This window comes from Sander lucioperca, chromosome 15 (assembly GCF_008315115.2).
Source record: "Sander lucioperca isolate FBNREF2018 chromosome 15, SLUC_FBN_1.2, whole genome shotgun sequence".
Lineage (NCBI taxonomy): Eukaryota > Metazoa > Chordata > Actinopteri > Perciformes > Percidae > Sander > Sander lucioperca.
In genome coordinates this window covers 17247465-17267846 of record NC_050187.1, presented here as the reverse complement: position 1 = coordinate 17267846, position 20382 = coordinate 17247465, and the positions used below count along the sequence as shown (strand labels likewise).

Genomic DNA, 20382 nt, shown 5'->3' with positions numbered 1-20382 from the left:
AAGAAATGCTTCACATATACAACAGATTCTTCATTTCTCCATTTGCCAAGCAGGGTGCCCGCATTGTATGAAACATCTAACACTGTTCGGGTTAATACTGTAAAGTTATACTTTGATGCTTTGTCAGTATTGTATTTATCAGTGTATCGGGTATTACCATTCAGTGAACAGTTGAATCTATAATATACAGACACACGGCTGGACTCCCTAGGCCAGCGACGTTAGTGCTGCTACACAGACCCACATAGGGTACATGTCATAAAATATAGATAAGAGCCGCCATGTGTAGGAAGGAAGACACATTGTAGTAGAAAGGAAACAATGTAACAAGTGCTTTATATGAATGAACATCAATTAGCAGTGTTTGTCAGCCATAAAATAGATCTGCAACATGAATCAGTTAACAGAGCTCCATAAACTTTATTATGCATTTAAAAAACTGCACAAGTATACAGTGCTTTGACAGATATTGATAATTTGCATGCAAGTGAACACGACTCATCTTAGCAGCAATGTACCACACTGGTAATTGTGTTCTTCAATGTTGAAGAGTTTTTTTTATGTTTACATTATGTTTCTACTTACTCTGAGAATGAAGTCCTGTGCAAAGATATTGTGGAATCACATAGCAGCAGCACAGTGAGTACAGAAGGATATTTCTGGAATGCAATCAGAAAAAACCTTAACATGCAGTTTGAGTTAGACAGTTATTTGTTTGCATTATGGCTGTCATTGTAGAATTAAAACTGCCAGAAGGTATTGGCATAAATTACACGTCACATTACTCACAAGATCACTATTTCATAAATGATTTACCTTTTGACTCCATCCATTTTATAGCTTGATCTGGAAATTAAATAAAAATAAACACCTGCTGCTGGATGTTTCTAGAGATTGGCTTCCAGGAGAGACCAAGACCCTGGATAGTTGCTCCCTCAGCAGGAGTGAAAACCTTCAGGTCACAGTGAGGGGTCTCTTATAGGCTTGACTCTTGTCATTTATTTGGGGGAGTGAGTCAACAGCCTTCTGTGTCAACTTTACATTCCACTGTACTGTTTCCACTGTCTCCTGCACCCACATTGGATTTAATGTTAATGTTTATTCAAGCACATTGTAATTACAGTATTGTACCCCATTTCATTTGTAGTTATATTTTCATGATGTGTATGATAAGTAATACCAAGTACATTAAGCTTTGAAAAAGATAATGTTACCCTGCAGTGGCTTTATTTTCCCAGCACTTTTGGGCTCTACATTCTCTGTGATCTCTATGGTTGCACAGTATTCAGACTGCATTGTTTCCAGTGCAGTCCAAACTGAAAATCAAGAAACGCTGACTAAGAAGCAATTTGAGAAGTGTTTGTTCTGTCAGACCAAGAGGCAGAAATAGATTTCTCCCTTTTTTTAAGGAGGCAATTCCTGAAATAATGTGGATGACTTGTATTTTTAATGTTCGTGATAACATCCAAAATCCATGGAAATGCATTATGTTTATTACCAGGAAACCCTGGTTTTTTACAGGGAATTTGGTTTGATAATTTGGAAATGCTATTGCAAGGAAATAAGAAAACTGTAGAAAATATGAAGTCCACTTTTGTTGGCAGGTTGCGTTAAGCCAACCCATTCATTTCAAATAATTTGTGAATACGTCCAAGTATTTTGAAAAACGCTCCACCAAAAAATGCAAAAAGGCATAACTATATATGTTTGCCAGCGTAATTGGGATGGCATAATAATAATAACAATAATAATATCATTCTTCTTCTTTTTATTATTATTGTATCCAACTCTTGAATGTTCCATTTACAGGTGCCGATTTTGCATGTGCGTCAACTGCGCCTTTGGTATGTGCAGTAAGCGCGCAGTTAAATGTTCGTAAGCGCGCAGGTGGAGCAGCGCTGGCTCTGTGACTGTGTCAGCTCTCTTCAGATTGAGCACAGTTAGCTCGATGGCAAGCAGACTGCGCTGTTCAGGGAGATACATGAACAGTCTACACTGTGTATCATTTTAAGGGCTTTTCTCCTTTAACGTTAGCCTGACTAGGAAGTGAAATATTCAGCACAGTAGTGCTTTCTGTCAACAACTCACAGTGAAAGGACGACGAGAGGACTGAAGGGGGAGCTAACGTTGGTTAGCTAAAGTTAGCTTGCCAACGCAATGGTGAGTAGCTGCTTGCCTTTACGGCTAGCCAATTTAGTTTTTCCTATGATGGCGAAGGCATGGGGCAGGCTTGACCCGCCCTACTCTCCCTCTGATTGGCTAGTACTCGTTGCCTGCTCTGGTTGGGTTGGTTAGATTTAGGCAAGAAGAGTGGGGTTGGTTAGGGTTAGGGTAAGAATGTCAGGGTAAGCCAATCAGAGGCAGAGGGCGAGATATGCCTTCGCCATCCTGGGAAAATAAATAGCCACTTGCGGCTAATGTTAGGTGAAAACAGCTTGGTGGGTAGCTAATGTTACGCTAACTGTTACCGTTAGCTAACTGGCTATCAAGTAAGAGTTTGTAAGTATGTTATGTTATGTGTTTGTTGGATCGTTCTGGACCTTTTGTGAGCTCCCCACCTGTAACCAAAAAGATACCCTTGTCGAAATTCTGCCCTCTAGCCAGGGACCTTTTATCGCCTCACTAACTCAAGTAATGGCATCAAAACCTTCATAACTTTAACAGCTGTTCCTAAACTGATCTGTATCAGTTATTTATTTTTTTTTGCTGGTGACATAAAGGTTCCCCTCTTTTTTTTTCTTTTTTTTTAAAGAACAAACCATAAGCCGATGTATCTTAAGGCCTTGTCATATATATTTTTAATACGACTAATGTTAGCTGACGTAGATGTTTTAATTTTCCTTTCTCCGAGGTGTTTTGTCGATTTTAATTGTCTTAAGTGCCAGGTTACATCCGGGATCCCAAATTGTCTGTCAAACTAATAATGTGTGTCAATTTCAGTAAAATAATGACAGAGTAGCTATTTCAAGGTTTTAGTATAGGGTATTATACAGTATATGGTATTTACACCTAAGTTAAAACATAAATGTCTCAGGAACAGCCAATTTATTCATTGACTAATGGTGTCCTCCTATGTCCTCTGTGTTGTGCCCAGTTTAATTTTGTTTTTAATTGACAGCTTTTAAAGATTACTTCTTCCAGGAAGGGATGCATATTTTGATATTAACCTACTACTTGCTCTGCGTCAGGCGTCTGTTTCAACCAGATCAAAATGATGGTGGCCATTTGTCTCTCATATTGGTTTTCACTGGCATGATCACAATGACCTGTTGTCTCCCAATGGATGATTTATTCATTTCATACATGACTAATTTAGGGGCCGTCTCTATGATTGTTTTTGCCAGTTTTATTTTGCCCCACTACAGCCAAAAACAACTATATGGTCTTTTTATTTTATTATGCCTAGGTCTTAATACATTTTTAGCTTAACATGTTTGCATTAAATGACAAGGATGTCTGTGTCTGCAAGGATGTCTATTTCTAACACTACCAGATGTATTGATATTGTATTTCAGGCCTATATTTGCAATGTTATTCATAGCATTTTCCCTTACCCTGTCATACTAATGCTATAATTGTCAGGGCTGTTAACCAATTAGGCCCAGAGGACGGGATGCCTCCTATGCAAAATGTAGACCTCATTCCCTACTGTATTAATAATTCCCCATCACCAAAGTCTTACATATTCTCAAACTTGATCTTGTGACTGTATTACTACTGTGCCTCGGCTTTAATTTGGGGGATCATTTTAGTTGTAATCTTCTATTTACTAGTATTTCTCTAGTATACATACTGTATTTAACCCAGTGGAAAGAAACCACATGTTTGCTTTAGCTTTAAAAAAGAGTCCTTGAGCTAAAATTGTTAATTTGATTAGTTTAACCTGTAGGCCCACAGGTGTATCCCAGGTGATGTAAGGCACCTCTGCCTGTAGAGACCAAGATGACTGAAGTCCAGGCCACAGTGGAGTTCTCTGTGGAGCTCCACAAGTTCTACAATGTGGACCTGTTCCAAAGAGGGTGAGTACTGGCTCATTGTCGCTACATACCAATATTCTGCAGCAGGTGGCAATTCGTTAATGCTTTACCAAAGAAATGTATTTTCCAAACATATATTACAGACAAGTTTACCTTGCTGATTAAAAAGTCTGCTGTGATGGTATGCTTTGAATGGACATGAACAAGCTTTGGTTTGCAGCTTGTGGTAGAAGGGAACCAGGATGTATTCTGTGAGTGTCCCAACCAATCTGGGACAGTTGGCAATCTTGGTTAGACCTCGAGGGTGATTAGAAAATGCCCTTTGTACAGATGGCATAGAATTAGGGATGCACGATATTGGATTTTGGCCGATATTCAATATGCCAATATTTTCAAACTCCTTTTTGGCCGATACTGATATACTGTATACACATCTTTTTTTATTTCACAGAAGAGAACACCAAGTCTCTCCTGTACTACTTTTACCCTATTACTCTAATTTGTTGTAGATACAGACATTAAACAAGACAGATGAGATTTGATTATACCATAAATGTATGATTTTACAAATGTAGACATAGACATTCACCCCTGAAAAATAGGCAAATTATTTTACTTGGGGGAGAATAAATTATGTGTACGCCAGTGCGTAAAACTGTAACAACCAAGCTCTATATGTTTTCTGATCTGTAAAGTTGAAGTAACTAACAGTGTTTTAGGCTTCTTTTATTATTTTGTAGCTAGTTGTTAGTGTATAAGTTAATGAAGTCCAGTTTAACTCAGATCTGTGAAAAAGTTTGGATCATTCCAGATTGGAAGTCTACACTAGGAAATGGGAAAGGTACTTGAGCTTTCCGGGGGGGGCTCCTAAGAAGCTTTGTGCCGGAAAGAGATGTGTATCATGGTAGCATTTTTAGTTACCGACAGATAAACTGTACACAGACTGCACGGCTATGTTCACAGCTATAACATTACTGCTTACTGCTGTGGGCTGCAGCTGCTGCTGTGTGCATTTAGGCTGCTAGCTAGAAGCTTGCTGCTTATTGTTGTTTGTGAACTTCTGCATGGCAGTTCTTCATATTAGTGATAAAATTGGAGGTGTTAAGAATTTGATTACTTCGACGTGTCTTATTTTTTCACCGTGAAAAGCATTCAAAACGCGCACATTACTGTCTCCACTTCAGCATGTAATTACCGATAACAACTTATAATTATCGGTTGTTGGCATTGGCCCTGTTTTCAATATATGTCGTGCATCCCTACATACAATATGCTAAACAGCGCATGATTATTCTATTTCATATATTTGTTTAAGTTGACCTTTTCCCTGTTTCTCTGTGAAAATGCTGGTTGGTTCACTTTGACACATTGAATGTCGAAGGAAAAGATCCAAGGGTAAATGGTGTGTTTCAAAAAGTGCCCAGTAAAGAACCTAAATGATTTTAAGAAAAGGTTGTCAGAGCTGCAGTGAAGTGTACCACAAAGGCACGGGTATGGAGGAGCTTCTCTTTTCTGACTCCCTTAATTTAAATATGTGTCTTGATTACTGTAGAGCTGCAGAGACAGTAAGGTGGTAAGGCTATCTGTGTTTAATTGAATCATTAACATGTTTCTTAGGACACCTTATATAGCATACTGTATGTCAAATGTTATCAAATAAAACAAAATAAAAACAACAAAGGCTGTTTATTTCGAGACAATAACAGAATTGCTCTGTTTCATGGAAAACTAAAGGTGGAAAAATGAATTCTGGAAATTCTTTTTAACAGCAGCAGCGTTAATGATATGATATAGATTCCACTCCTGCTCTATGCTCCAGGCACATCAGTGCCTCAGTTTTACTACATGACTGACTGCAAAAGAAAGTGCTCATTATTTATTTATGAAAGATGTAGTGTCATTTTACAAGTAAAGGCACTTGTGGCTAATCTGCAGTTTGTTCCCCTTTCACCGAGCCTCTAATGGTGCTTGGACCAAGCCAATACAAAATGTGTCTGCTTTTTCAGGTTCTACCAGATTCGTGCCGGTCTGAAGGTGCCTCCCCGGGTCCCACACAAAGTTGAGACCAGTCTGCTTCACCCGGGAGGTAAATAAATCTTTTAAGATGGAGAGAGACCTTTTCTGTATTTTTGAAAGGATTCTGGGACCCTTTGTGGATCCATTTGGTCAACCCTATGCCCTGCCCCTTCACCTGAATTCTCCAATTAAACCCCTTAAAGTAATATTTCGGTAACTTGCAGTATGCATAAAGTAACACACTGTTGCTTTTCTTACCAGAGGGCTGATTATTTCCCGGTAAACTTAAGGTAGACTTGCAAGTTGAATTTTATTTTCATCTGAGATATTAGCACTGTTTCAAGGAACATAGTTATTGTTATTGCAGGTTTGGTTTACTTATTGTTTTGTTAACCGGGAACTGGTAGGGCACTGGCTTATGTCACAGGCCATTCCTTGTTCTCAGTATTTCTCTAAAGCTTAGTGCTTATGCCTCACCCCCTCGTTCAGAGACCTGCGCGGCTCATTTCACACAAAGCACACAATTATTTTGTTTCATTAATAAACAGCATCATCAAGAGACTGTAATTCCTCTGCTTAAATGTTTTATATTCCATTTTTTGACGGGGAAACAGCACCTCAGCACACTTTGATCTTCAATGCAGACCTAATAAGCTATACCTTGTCAGATCATTCCTGGTACAGGTTATAAGAATATCATTACCTGTAGGTTGGCTCATTTATAATCTTATTTATATTTAAAATTTTAAAATTGAAATTTTAAAATCCATCTAGATTTCTCTCCGTCTTTGAACTGTCAGCCATGTGTAACAACACCTGACATGTGGTTATGTGCCTAGTCACAGCACCAGAGCATGTGTTTCTAAAGCTAATACAGAAACATTCTAAAGCAGACAGGCTAGCTATAATCCTTCAGTTGTTATTTTTCATAAACGCTTTTAATCCTAGTGACTTTTGTTTAGGCTCTGATCTGGCGTTTCCTGCTTTAGTCCAAGATGATGTCATCTGCAGCAAAACTTTCCAAATCCTGTACAAGAATGAAGAGGTTGTGGTCAACGATGTCCTCCTCTTCAAAGTGATGATGCTGCTGGATGAGAAGAAGGTACGTTTAAAGCTGCTTACACACCAACCAGACGGCCAACCGTCGGCAGAAAAGGCACTTGGACTGATCAGTCTCCCCGAGTTTGTCAAAAAAATGCCTCGGAACACACCGAAGAGACGAGACGTAATATGTCTCCATAACAGCAGGCGGCGCTAATCTGTATTGTCGCCCAAAAATGAAAACCGGCAGCTGATTGGACGAACCCGTCACGTGGGTCTTGTTTCTCCGAAAATTCAAAGACAAACTGTCATGGCGGCTTGTTCAGAATACGATTAAAGAGTATAGAGGTACTTCTATACTCTTTGATACGATCTCATATTGTACTAAAATAGTTCACCGAAATGTCTTTCTGAAAACATTTTAAGAGAGAAATAGGCCATGCAGTTGCTGAATCTGTCTTCATTTCAGATCGACAAAGGTCAGTTTAAAAGATTAAGAGACTCTAGTCACGCTCATTCCGCTCCCCGTTTCCGGGTTAGCACTCAGATGAGTCATTTGAGTCTGACTGCCGGGAGGGCCCGCCCCACCGATGATACATGTCAAATCGGCCATAATGAAGCACGACGGCCCCTCGGATGGACGACGGCACGGAACACACCGAACAGACTTGAGTCACTGACCTCGCCAGACTGTCCGACGGCCGATTATCAGCTCGGTGTGTCCGGGCCTTAAGAAAGAGAGGTGATGCTTTTACTAGGGGATTTTTTTTTCACCCTTGGCCTATCCAAAATGTCTATTATTCTGTCCCAATTTTATATTTTTATATGTGATGCCAACTTGTGTAAAGTAGATGCACAATAAAAGCCAATCCAATTTACATGAGTTTGTCTGATAACTGAATATAGCCTGGTATCACGTTTTCTGCGTGTGGTTTTCTGTGGTACTTTTTATATTGGGTCCCATAGTGTTTTTGTAAAATAAATCGAGAAAGGAGTTTGTGTGGAACTTTGTGTGTCAGGAATAATGGGACAATATTCCTTCAACAGCAATTTAACTTGTGGGTTAGCAGTACATGATGCTCCTGCAAAATGCCACTCAAATTGAGACAAAGTGTTTGTTTTTTTATCAACCCAAAGCAGCATCAACTGTTCTAATGGGGCACATTACAGTGTTTTTGACATTTGGTGTGTCCTCACGGTAATGGATTACAACAACTAAAGGCTTCAAAATGTATCCGGCTTAGTAAGGCTGAATCCATCACTGTTTTTCAATATTCACAGGTGGAAGAGTCCCTCAATGACATGGATTTCCAGCTCTTCTTGGATTTATATTTCACAGATGGTGATTACACGTAGGTGTTTCAACATTTTAACTGCTTGTACTTATTCCAGTGTGAATTGGATATTTGCATCTCTTATGCAAATGAGGCAGTAATGCTCCTTTCCATCTTCCTTATTTCATTTCCACAGGCCAGATGACCCAGGCTCTCTACAGAATATCAGTGGCCGCACACTTCGTTTGCACTTTACCCTTCAGCGAGGCATCCACCAACACGTCAATGTCATGTTTGACTACTTCCACCTGTCTGTCATCTCTGTAGCCATCCATGCCTCCCTAGTGGCACTACATCAGCCCCTTATCAGGTCAGACTGCTACCTAACCCAAGAAAACACTCACTGAATGCAGTTATACATTAATGCACAAGTGTTGCAGCTCTTTTATATATCTTCATAGTGTTATATACTATTGTTATTTGCAGTAAATTCCAACACAAACCTTTTTGCAAACTCCACACAAATTTAACATTACAGTTGAAGTAAACAACATAGCTCTTCAATTTAACTTGGCATTCATGTACAACAGTAAATGAGAAGAAAAAGCCTTATTAGAAGTGCCCCATTGAGTTCCTGTGGTGATTAGCTGACTTTGATTGCACTCTGTGTGTTTACCTAGTTTGCCTCGACCCGTGAAAACCACATGGCTTAACCGCAACGCTCCACCACAGAGCAAAGACTCTGTCATCCCACCTCTGGAGAACGTGGTGTTCGGCAGCAGTTATGTCAAGCAAGTATCACCAGATGTAAGTGGACCTCCTGCATAGCGTGGACAATGTCTTTGGAAATCTCTCTTTTTTTTAATTTGTAGATGCTTCTAAACTTCTGAGCTGTCATGAAAGTCTGAAAGATGCCACCGTTTTGCTGTATAACAAAGGGCTAAATTCAGCACTTGATAAAAAGTAAATGGTTGTCATAAACCTAATAATACTCAAGGATATGCTGTGGAATTCATATTTCTTCCTTTTATGAGGGTGACATAAAGATGAAAGGATAAAAACAACCATACATGTATTGTTTAAGCAAGGCTGCCTGCCAATAATACAGGTTTTTGATTAGTACATGGACATGGGTGTTGACTTGGATTTGACCGTTCTTTGCCTCGGGTAGAATGGTGTGTTACAATCATTGCTTTTGAAGCATGTGGAGATGTGTCAAGCTGTTGACAGATATGGGAGATGAAGAGGAAACTCATTAGACCGCTGTCAGATTTAGCCAGGAGTAATTGGCCTCTCCTGACAGAGAAAGGTGGCCAGCTAAAGCTGCCCCTGAGATGTGGTAGTGTGAGTGTACTAGAGTCATTTAGACAGAACAGAGGCAATGCCCCCTATCATTCCTTGATGCATCACTAATGGGCAGCTTGGGAATTACAACACATCCACCATTATGCACTATTTATTTCACTACAGGTATATGTGCAGAAGCCACTTTAAAGCATTACCGCTTAGATATTGCACACAAAATAAATGTCTGGAAGTAACTGGCAGGTTAACCTGTTGTGATCTATAGGACTGTAGTGATTACTGTAATACCTGAGTAATGAGTCATATATGTACTTTGTCAATACACTGACATAAAATAGACCAAATCACTGTGATGTCAGGCTATTGCAAAAATCACTTCCGTCATAATTTGAATTGCGGCGACATGTGAAATCAGCAAACTTGTTTATTTATGTTGTCATTTTCAGCCATACCTGTGATATTTAAAGATATATAGTTAAACACGGAGATCCGACCTATCTGACATTTTCTGCTCTGCTTATTTTATGGTAGTGTGTTGCTTTGCTCATGTCTTTGATAAACCAAATCGAACGTATTACGAACAGCAACATCTCACCGCCAGTCAGAATAACTGCTATTTGGGTGGTGTAATTTTCTTTAGTCTGTGGCCCAACAGGTAAATAGGTCTTCAACCTAACGTTTGTTTAAGTGTTGACATATGAAAGCATCAAACATGCATTTTAGATGAACACGATGAGAGTATATACAGTTGTTCCTTGTCCCTGTTTGCTCAATGCTGACACAGGAGTTTTCTACCCAGAAGTTATTGCAAACAAACATTTTGATTAGGTCTATACACTACTGTTTTTCACTAAATTGTGTTTGTGAACATTGACTGCAGATTTAATGCAGAACATATTACTCACAAAAACAGAACTTAAAATTGGCAAAAGCATTACAGATTATGTTGCCCTGAGAGTTTGTCTTCTCCTACAGCAGTGGCTACGAACCAAAGGTTTACAACAGCTTAAAATATTCAGAACAGCAGTAATATTGTTTAGAAAAGTAAATAAACTAAACTCTGTGTCCCTCATGTTCCCTCAGGGCAAGACTTTCCTGATGTCCGACCACTGTCTGCAGCATGCCTTTAGTCTGCACCATAGCCTCTGCTCCAATCTTCTGCTAGCCTACCAGGGCCTCTTTGACTACTTCACCTCTATTACTAAGGACCTGCCCTCCTCCCATCGTATGGAACTAGGTATACTGCACTGTGGTTTCACATCAACTCATATCAGAGGCTGGGGTTACAACAGGTTGTAAAGCAAAGAAATCCTTAATCCCAGACTTTTCAATTCAAATATGTCTCTGCACTCTTTATTATTATTATTATTATTATTATTATTATTATTATTATTATTATTATTATTATCTTAACTCCCAAGCACTAAGAAGAAGCAAGTATTCTCATGGTTATACATTACAATACCTTCTAATTCATGTTTTGCTTTGGATGGATTTTTATTGTTTTGTCTTTTCAGTGTCAGTGTTTGTTGTACATTGCTAGTTTGTAGAGTTGTGTCATGTCATTTCACCTGATCCCTAAACATTGACATATTCTACCCTTTAAACAGACTCCACAACCAGCAACCCACTAAGTTAATTTAGGAATCTGTGTTTAACTCATCTTAGTTATTATACTTACAAAATCATACTTGCACTCATTAGATAGGTCTACTAACCAGTAAAATGAAGCCAAATTGCTCCCAAACACAACTCATCATTGTAACTATGGATCACCAAACCTAACCCACACAAGTGGACAGATATTCACCCATCCCAGAGGAACACATAATAAAAAGGTTAAATATGCCTATATGTGCAATCTTACTAGCCAAGCCCAGCATGCAAGTCCTATATGAGAGAGTACTCAGAAGACCCTATCCCCGAAGTCAAAGACACGTCTACATAGGTATGTCCTGACCCATAGTACCTCAGCTCAACCTGCATTTCTCTCTTGTTTCCTCTTAACTCCAGTTTCCTTCTTGTAGAAAACACCATGTCATCTCTATGTCCTACTATCCAGAGACATTACTTAAACTGCTGTCACGCCATCTTTTCAATTATGTACTCAATCTTTCTTTCCACCTTTTATAACAAGGCATTGGTCAAATAGTCTCATAACACAGGGGTTCTGTAGAATTTGTAGTCTCTGGTCATGTCATATAAAAAAGTATTTTCTGACACCAGTGCTGTCTAACACCACTTCCTTATTCTGCCTGCTTTACATGCTCTTTTAAAAAAAAAAAAACATCTGTATAATTAAATAGATGAATTGTAAAAGTGAATCTTAGTAATGCTGTTCCTCTGCCTCCTCAGAACAACTCGACTTAGAGGCCCGTCTAGCTGAGTTATGTGAACAAATCAAGGTAAGACTTGTCTCTGATAATTGTTCTTCAGTAGGCAATGCTGCAAAACCTTAATAGGAAGCAACGGGCCTGGCAAAAGCCTGTTGCCTGCTTAGTTTGTGGGGCAGGAGGGGTTAACTGGAAAAATGGCAGAGGGTCATAAAAATAGTTGGAAAAGGGAAAAAGCTTTCATTGGATCAATGTTTCTCAATGACTGGAGGGCATGAGTGTGAAGTGCTATCATGTTGCATTTTATAAATGATAGAAGTAGTAGTAAGATTGGTTAGGGCATATAAATATGACAGTTTGTTTTTGTAGGTAATGGTGAATCTAGCGTGGGAGCAAGTGGTACCGTATGCAAACTGGGTCTGTTGCTGTATATAAGAGGAGCTAAACATAAATAAGCTGAGTGAGCTCGGAGTCCTCTGATAACAGGAGGGAATAAAGTGTTTATTGCTTCAAGGGATTTAGTATTGGTGGATATTGAGGCTGAGGTATTTTGATACAGAATTGCACAAGAAAACTTAACTGGAGGCCAGTGGTGAGAATCCTTTATAGTTTCCAGATGACCTGATGTTTCAGCAAATTATGGAGAAGAGATGGCACTGAATCCTCTGTGCCACTAGAAAATTTGTGAATTTGTGAGCAGACTGGCAAGCATTCAGATGCTTTTTTTTTTTTTTTTTTTTTTTTTTTTTTACAGCTGGTAGAATGGAGTTTAAAGCAAGTCTCTAACATTTCATAACTGTGTAGGTGAGTTAACCACTCTAGCGGTTGGGTCCTCGAGTCCTGATAGGTTGGCCCACTTAAGATTGGGAGTGATGGAGAATGTTTTGTAGAGCTGTGGAATGATAGGAATTTCTGTAGATGATTGTGGTACATCATGCACTTTCAAGTGCCTCTTGTATGTTTAAGTGGATAGCACGTTGTTTCCAAATATATTAGATATCCAATGACAATCGGTCAGACAAACACAGGAATGGAAATACATTAACTTGCATTTGTTTTGGAGACTTCATATGCAGTTTTTTTTATTATAACAAGCAGGTTTTATAATAGATATAGATATTAATGACAATATTATTTGTCACCAGTGCATAAAAGTGACTGGACTCTACTCTAGTGTCTTTGTGTCTAAAAGGTCCGTGATGCAAATGTATAATGTGTTTTTTTGTGACCCAAGTAACTTGGTTGTTGACGATCAAGAAATGTCAGAATTTATTTTACTATATGTTACATGATAACATGCTGATGTAAGGGAAATGTGTTCACTTGAACCCTCTGGTGGCTGACTTGTGTCTTTATACTTTTAGCAGAAAGCAGAGTCCCCTGACGAGCTGGCAGAACTGGTAAATATGAACCTGGCTCAGCTCTGCTCTCTGCTAATGGCACTCTGGGGACAATTCCTAGAGGTAGTGTCCCTGCAGGAGCATGTTGCTTCCCTACTAGCTATGGAGCACCACACCCTAAGAGTAAGTCCCTACTTTCTAAATGATCTGCAAATTGAAATATCTGACTAGTTGCCTTCTAATTACAATAATCCTATTTTGTTCTGGAAAATCTTATCTTATCTAAAACTATACTCAAACCTCTGGGCAAGACTGAATGTTGAACGTATACTCTGTAATGTGATGTTATTACAGGTAAGGCGGTTTGCTGAGGCTTTCTTTTGTCTCGAACATCCAAGACAATCTGCGCTAGCATATCAGGAACTTCAGTAAGTTACAATGGCATGTTCGTATGGAAAAACGCTGTCTCTTTTTGTTTTTCTGGCTGACTCCTAGCGTCTCCTTTCCTCCCTCTCCCTCTATATTAGTGCTCACAGTCACCAGCAGATGACTAATGCTATCAAAAGCTCCAGCTACTTCCTGTCTTTGCCTCCACTTCCAGTGGAATGTGCAGATCTGGATGGTGATGTTAGCTCCCTGCCGATCATCTTTGAGGATAGATACCTGGATTCTATCACTGAAGGTCAGTAATACAGTATTGCCGCTCAACTAGATATATAGTCATTGAGCATTGACTAATTTTTTAAACCAAATCTTTTTTATGTTAAACCTGGTTTGATTCGGAAGATCGTGATGGACCCTGGCTGGGCATGCACAATACAAGGACTGGCTCAGTGTCCAGCAAAACGGACAAGCCCAACTCCAAGGAGTGCAGTGCAGCAGCCAGCCCCATACCTGAGTCTCGGTGTGGCCCTGTGGATAACACCTGGCCAGACAACTATGATCTACCACCTAAGTCCAAAGGCAAGTCAGTCAAACTGAAGAAAAATTCAAAGACTGAGAATTCCAAGAAGCTGATAAGACAGGGCTCCAAGGACTCTGTAGTGTTGATGGGCTATAAAAACCTCAAAGCTCCTTATGGTGACACAAAGCACAAGGAAGGGGAAGCTCCCCCAAACCAAGAAGAGGAACGAGATACCCTACAGAGAGACTCAAGTAGTAGTTTAAGGACTAATGCAAATTCAGTGTTTGACTCTGGTGCCACATCAGCACAATGTGATGTTGATTCTGTTCCAGATGACAATATAACTACTGCTGCTTGTCAAAAAGGTTTTTTCAAAAATCCTTTAAACTTCGACACACAGAATAATCCTCAGGCAGGTACTGGGGTTATTGCTACATGCAATCAACCACTTCACAAAGATGAGCAAGTTGACCACGGTGGCCAAAAGCTGCCACAGTGGTCTGCTGGGCTGAAGCAAATTGAGGTAAAACCAAGTAACAAGGACCCATACCAAGGTGACAAAGTAACAGTTCTTCTACCATGTCGGACTGATGGAACTCTAAGCAGTAATATTCCTGAGATCACCCAGACAGACCTCTGTGACTCAAAACAGTTTGTAGTGGACTCTGTGTTTGAAAGGCCAGGTAAAGAGGCAGCACAGCGTAGCCAGTCCTGTCTGGTCTCAGTACAGGTGAAAGGTGGTTGTATCAGGCTGCCAGATGGAGGAGACCCCAGTGCCTCATCTCGCCTTTCAGACTCAGGCATTGAAAGTGAGCCCAGCTCCTTCGCTACTCCACTTGCTCCAGGACTTCAGGCTTGTGCAGGACTAGGCGTCACTGAATCAGCTGTTGCTGCCCCACAGCCTGAGAGGCCCTTCATTCCTGCACCACGGCCTGTTCAGCAAAGCTCAGTGCAAAAGCCCAGTGGGGCAGCAGAAGTTCTCTACCAAGAAAATACCAGTGCAGTCAGTGGAGTCCAGTCCTCTCTTACTTCTATCAACTCCTTGCCCTCAGATGATGAGGGCGAAGGTTCCTCTAGGGGCTCCAGTGGAGCTGATGTCCGAGGCAGGAAGTCCAGTGTTTTGGTGCAGGAGCAGAGTGTAATCTTCTCTGGGGATATCAGTAACACACCTGCCAGCTGCGTGGCCTGCACCCCTGACCCTGCTGCAGGTGATTCCCAACTTATACAACCTTCTTTTGATTTGGAAACAGACCCCAAGTTAACAGGTATTTCTGAAGTTGGACTAGAGGGAGCAGCTGGTTCTGGGGCCGGTAAAGAATCCCGTAGTGAACCCCATACTGCCTGCCCTTCCAGTAACTCTGCCACCAGTAGCACTGACCTGGTAAAACGTGGGATGGTAGAGAACTACTTTGGCTCATGCTCTAGCACAGATGTGTCTGAGATCAGCCCTGTAGAAACATCTGCTATCACACTGGGAATCCACGCTGGACCACAGGTTGAGGAGGATGAGGACGAGATCGAGCAAGACATGATCGAAAATGGTTACTACGAGGAAGGTGATGGCTATGCTTTTGTTAACGGTGTTGCTGATGAGGAGCAAAGTGGGGCTGGGAATGCAGCCGCTTCAGAGACAGGTCTTCTCTTTGAACAGCTTGGTATCGGCTACCCCCATGAAACAAAGGATTTATCAAAAGCTCCCATCTGCTCCAACCTAGCCTCCGGCAGTGTTGGGTATAGCTTGGGAAGACCTCCCTGTCCCTCCACCCTCTTTTCTTCAAGTCTGCGGTGGTATGAATGTGCACCCACACCACAGATGAAAGCGTGAGTCATCTTGCACAATTTTTTTCGTATCCCACTTAATGTTATACTTTATGCAGATATTGTCCTGTCTCACACATTATAGATTAATATTCATCAACTATTTGATTCTAATTATGCAGGTTCATTAAGGCCAAGGAAGAAATGAAACAGCTAAGGCTGCCGGGCTTCTTGTATAGTGAAGTACCTGAGCTGGCATCCACTGTGCCCTACTTTAGCTTGGAGGAAGATGAGAGCTGTGAAGAAGGCATCCATCTCATAGTCTGCGTTCATGGCCTGGACGGTAGGAAACCTTATCTTCTGGAGTCAATTAGTTTTTTCAAAGTTTTTTATTTATTTGTATACAAAAACAAATTGATGTCTTGCAGGTAACAGTGCAGACCTGAGACTGGTGAAGACTTACCTGGAGCTTGGACTGCCTGGTGCTCGTATAGACTTCCTCATGTCAGAGAGGAACCAGGTGAGTGGATAAGCACACACGAAGACACTACTGTCATCTGTTATCAGCATTAAGAAGCTGTAACACCTCTTAGTGAATCAAACACACCCCAAAACATAATCTTTTCTTTTCATTTAATGCTCTTTTCATCCACAGAATGACACTTTTGCTGACTTTGAGTCGATGACAGACCGATTGCTGGATGAAATAGTCCAGTACATTCAGATATACAACCTCACAGTGTCAAAGATAAGGTAAACTGTTCTACCCTACCCAAATGTAATGTATATTATCTAAAAAAAAATAGTTGCTGCGTGATGCAGTAGCAGTCGGCTCTTTAATTTACTATATGTTCTCAACAGCATAGTAAATAAATATGTTTAAAAAAATCACTTGTAGCAACTGCCTTATCACTCATCCTGTTATTTAAATGTTGTCGCACTCTAAAAGTTTATAAATGTTGTTTGGTGTCATTATGGTCGAAGTATTTTTCATTTGCAGCTTTGTGGGTCATTCCTTGGGGAACCTCATCGTTCGCTCAGTGCTAACTAGGCCTAGGTTCAAATGTTACCTGAGCAGGCTGCACACCTTCCTCTCCCTCAGTGGACCTCACCTCGGCACATTGTACAACAGCTCTGCTCTGGTCAATACAGGTTCGTTTCCAAACATTTAGCTGCTCATTTTCAGATATTTCACTCACAGCTAAACACAAGTTGCCATGGTTGTATTCTCTCTACTCTGTCATTGTGGCGAAGCCTGTTAATATGTAACTGTTAACTGTTGGTTCCTAGGCCTTTGGTTCATGCAGAAGTGGAAAAAATCAGGGTCACTCCTGCAGCTGACGTGCCGTGATAACTCTGATCCTCGCCAAACTTTCCTCTACAAGCTCAGCAAGAAATCTGGTTAGCTTTCCTTTTTTATTTTATAATACATTTTAGGCTGTATATATGAAATTTGAAATATGAGATTGTAAAGATAACTTTTCAGTTGATCTGCTATTGAAGGGCTGCAGTTTTTCAAGAATGTGGTGCTGGTGGGGTCACTGCAGGATCGCTATGTCCCCTATCATTCTGCTCGAATAGAAATGTGCAAAACTGCATTAAAGGACAAACAAACAGGTGAGTTTGGATTGACTATTTTTGTCTACAAACGGGATTTATGCTTCTGCAGGGGTTCTATACAGTGCTTACGCTGTAGCCTGCGTAAGAGGCCTGAGGTTTATACTTGTGCACTGGTATACTAGCATGGGGGCTTAAATTACGTAAAGAACATCAAATGGAACAAACCTTACCCTGTTGAGCCTGTTTCACTCTTGTCTGTACCAGGTCCTGTGTATGCTGAGATGATTGAAAACCTGCTGCTGCCAGTACTTCAGAACAAAGACTGTAATCTAGTGCGATATGATGTCATTCATGCCCTGCCCAACACAGCCAATTCCCTTATAGGCCGGGCCGCCCACATTGCCGTCCTTGATTCTGAGATCTTCCTGGAGAAGTTCTTTCTTGTTGCAGGCCTCAAGTTTTTTCAGTAGAACTGTGGCAGAATCAAACATATTGGTGGATGAGAGGAATGTGGAGCTAATACCTCACTGCATCTAAACCTTATTCTGATTATGGTATCTGGATTATCTCTTGGTTTTGAAATACATATAATCACTTTAAGACATATGAGCGAAATCACAATTTCTTTCATTTCATGTTTGTATTGGAATCACAGTGGATATGGACATTTTTATTTTTCTACTGCCATCTTTTAAAAATTGTTTTGTTTTTTGTGTTTGGGAAATGATTCCCCCATCATATGCTATATTTTCAGTGTTATTTATGTGTTCTGTTTTCACTTTTAATTCACTTTTAAAAAGTTATTCAATTAATATTAGATGCTGAACTGGAAATGTAGCTGCTACAAAAATGAAATGGCGGTTTTGGTGAGCTGGCCCAAGTCATGTCTGCACATACTGTCCTCACCATCTCAAATGTTTCCCACCAATTTAAAGACACATTGCGTTGATTTGCACCAAAACTACATTTTACAAGCTTTTGTACTGAAAATGATCATTTGTACAAGTTGCTTTTTTTATCAACAATTTTCCATCATTTTTAATGGCAAAGATTGCATTTGAAATAGGATTATTGATCAGATGGCAGCCTTGGCTTTGGTCTTAATACTTTATGCTGTCCCTTGCCATTGCAGCATTCTGAACATTTACCCAAACTGGTGTTGGGAGAACAAAGCTTTGCCTACAACATAACATTTTATTAGGGGTTTTAAGTAAGGACCATGATTCAGCAAAAACACATGTCGGTAATATGAACTTGTTTTATTGAAAGTATTTGGTTGGTATCATTTGGTGATTATGTGTTTAAAACTGGAAAGTATTACTTGGAATTAAAAAATGTTTCTTGGAAAATTGTTTATATATCATCATACTCCCATTAAATATGCATATTATGAAGTTGGTTATGTGACTTATTTCTTGTTATGTGCCACACCCAGGCCTGTACTACGAAGCAAGATCATCTCTCTCTCTCTCTCTCTCTCTCTCTCTCTCTCTCTCTCTCTCTCTCTCTCTCTCTCTCTCTCTCTCCACCGTATCTTCTGAGAACGGTGACGCCGTTATTAATCGATTATTGATTGGTCAGTAGGCGGTGCTTTTACACCGGTTGATCTCTAATCTCCAACATAACCTGCTCCCGTGGTTAGGTGTTAAGCATAAATTACCACAGCGATTTAACCCGGTATAACAAGTGATCCACCGTCGTGATACACAAAACCCTGGGTGGAACCTGGTTACCTCGTTAACGCCAAACCCTGCTTCGTAGCCTGCAGGCCTAGATCTCAGAGGGCTTCGTACACTAAGTGCAGGAAAACAGTTCTGAAGTCCTTTCATATCACCTACTAATAAAATGTTAGCTGACATATGAATGAAAGTTTTTCTGCAGTTTATATTAAAAAAAAAGTATTTTATAAATGTATTAATGAGCTAACTAATTTTAGCCACTGTTGCAATTAATTTCAAGATCTTAAGTTAGTTTCGATTTACACTTATGTACACCTCTTGGGTTGGGTTCATTATGATTGAGCACATGTAGCAGTAATAGTTTATTCAGTTCTTTGTTTCTAAAGTTTGAATTGTTATTGTGGTGGTGATTCTTTCTGTGATTATTAATCTCCTACTTTTGTTTGGATTTCTTTTTTGCAATTGATCAAATGGCCCTGCAGATGGCAGTGTCGTCCCAGTAACGTGTTCTTTTAAAGACCTACAATAAATGTGGGGATTTCTGTGCAGTGTTTTGCTCATATGTTCTATATCTATGGTTTTGCTTAGAACCTAGTTAAGTGTCATGTTAGATTCGAACTACAACAACTATTTCAACGTATAGTGCAATACTTATCAATGATTGAGTATTAAAATATCCCTTAGTAATATTCTACATACTGTAGGCCTGTGCATGATCTCAGGAATGTTTCGAAAATTATAGATGGAGGCTAACACGTTAATGATGGCAAAGAAATGCGGGTAGTGTATAGGGAACATAGACGGTAAAAAAGGAATTTATTTACACAAGATGATGAACCGTCAAGTCTTTATTGAAATATTAAGCCTACATAATACACAGTAGCCTGTAACATACATAAAAAGTCCAGGAGAAACATACCTACTTCTTTTAATTCCAACATAATAAGAAAAAATACAGATGGGCCTAATGACTTAACATGGAGTGAAATACATTTACCATAACAAATGCATATGTTAATTGGTCATATGGTGTGGTTTGACGCTCAGAGAAGCCTACCGCCGTACACCTTATTAATTTAAAAGCGGATTATACTGTATTGGAAACGGAGAAAGGGTCTCCGATTCAGAGCAGACATATTGGTCAAAATACAGGATACAGTAATTGCAAACTAATTCATTTTCAGACCTGATAGTA

At 39.9% G+C, this 20382-nt stretch overlaps 1 protein-coding gene across 3 annotated transcripts; it reads left to right on the top strand.

Moving 5' to 3' along the window:
* Window positions 1-1872: 1872 nt before the first annotated feature.
* Window positions 1873-18902, top strand: fam135a (family with sequence similarity 135 member A). Of its 3 annotated transcripts, none has more exons than XM_031303105.2 (21): window positions 1873-2160; window positions 3890-4019; window positions 5984-6063; window positions 6956-7095; window positions 8316-8386; window positions 8505-8678; window positions 8989-9115; window positions 10697-10850; window positions 11484-11561; window positions 11969-12018; window positions 13311-13469; window positions 13641-13714; window positions 13814-13968; window positions 14073-16011; window positions 16131-16291; window positions 16377-16468; window positions 16604-16701; window positions 16949-17100; window positions 17239-17349; window positions 17452-17565; window positions 17773-18902. In XM_031303105.2, the coding sequence occupies exons 2-21, from the start codon at window positions 3943-3945 to the stop codon at window positions 17976-17978; spliced, it is 4212 nt and encodes a 1403-aa protein (XP_031158965.1). In that variant the 5' UTR covers window positions 1873-2160; window positions 3890-3942; the 3' UTR covers window positions 17979-18902. The 3 variants fall into 3 exon arrangements, with proteins under 3 accessions (XP_031158965.1, XP_031158974.1, XP_031158993.1); XM_031303114.2 differs by having other exon boundaries at window positions 3878-4019; XM_031303133.2 differs by lacking the exon at window positions 11484-11561.
* The last annotated feature ends 1480 nt before the right edge of the window (window positions 18903-20382 follow it).

Bases quoted from the DNA above. Each gene is read 5' to 3' on its own strand.
- fam135a (XM_031303105.2), top strand. From the start codon at position 3,943: ATGACTGAAGTCCAGGCCACAGTGGAGTTCTCTGTGGAGCTCCACAAG. The intron at 13,470-13,640 runs GTAAGTCCCTAC...ATGTTATTACAG, and splicing joins TGGAGCACCACACCCTAAGA to GTAAGGCGGTTTGCTGAGGC. The intron at 17,101-17,238 runs GTTCGTTTCCAA...GTTGGTTCCTAG, and splicing joins CTCTGCTCTGGTCAATACAG to GCCTTTGGTTCATGCAGAAG.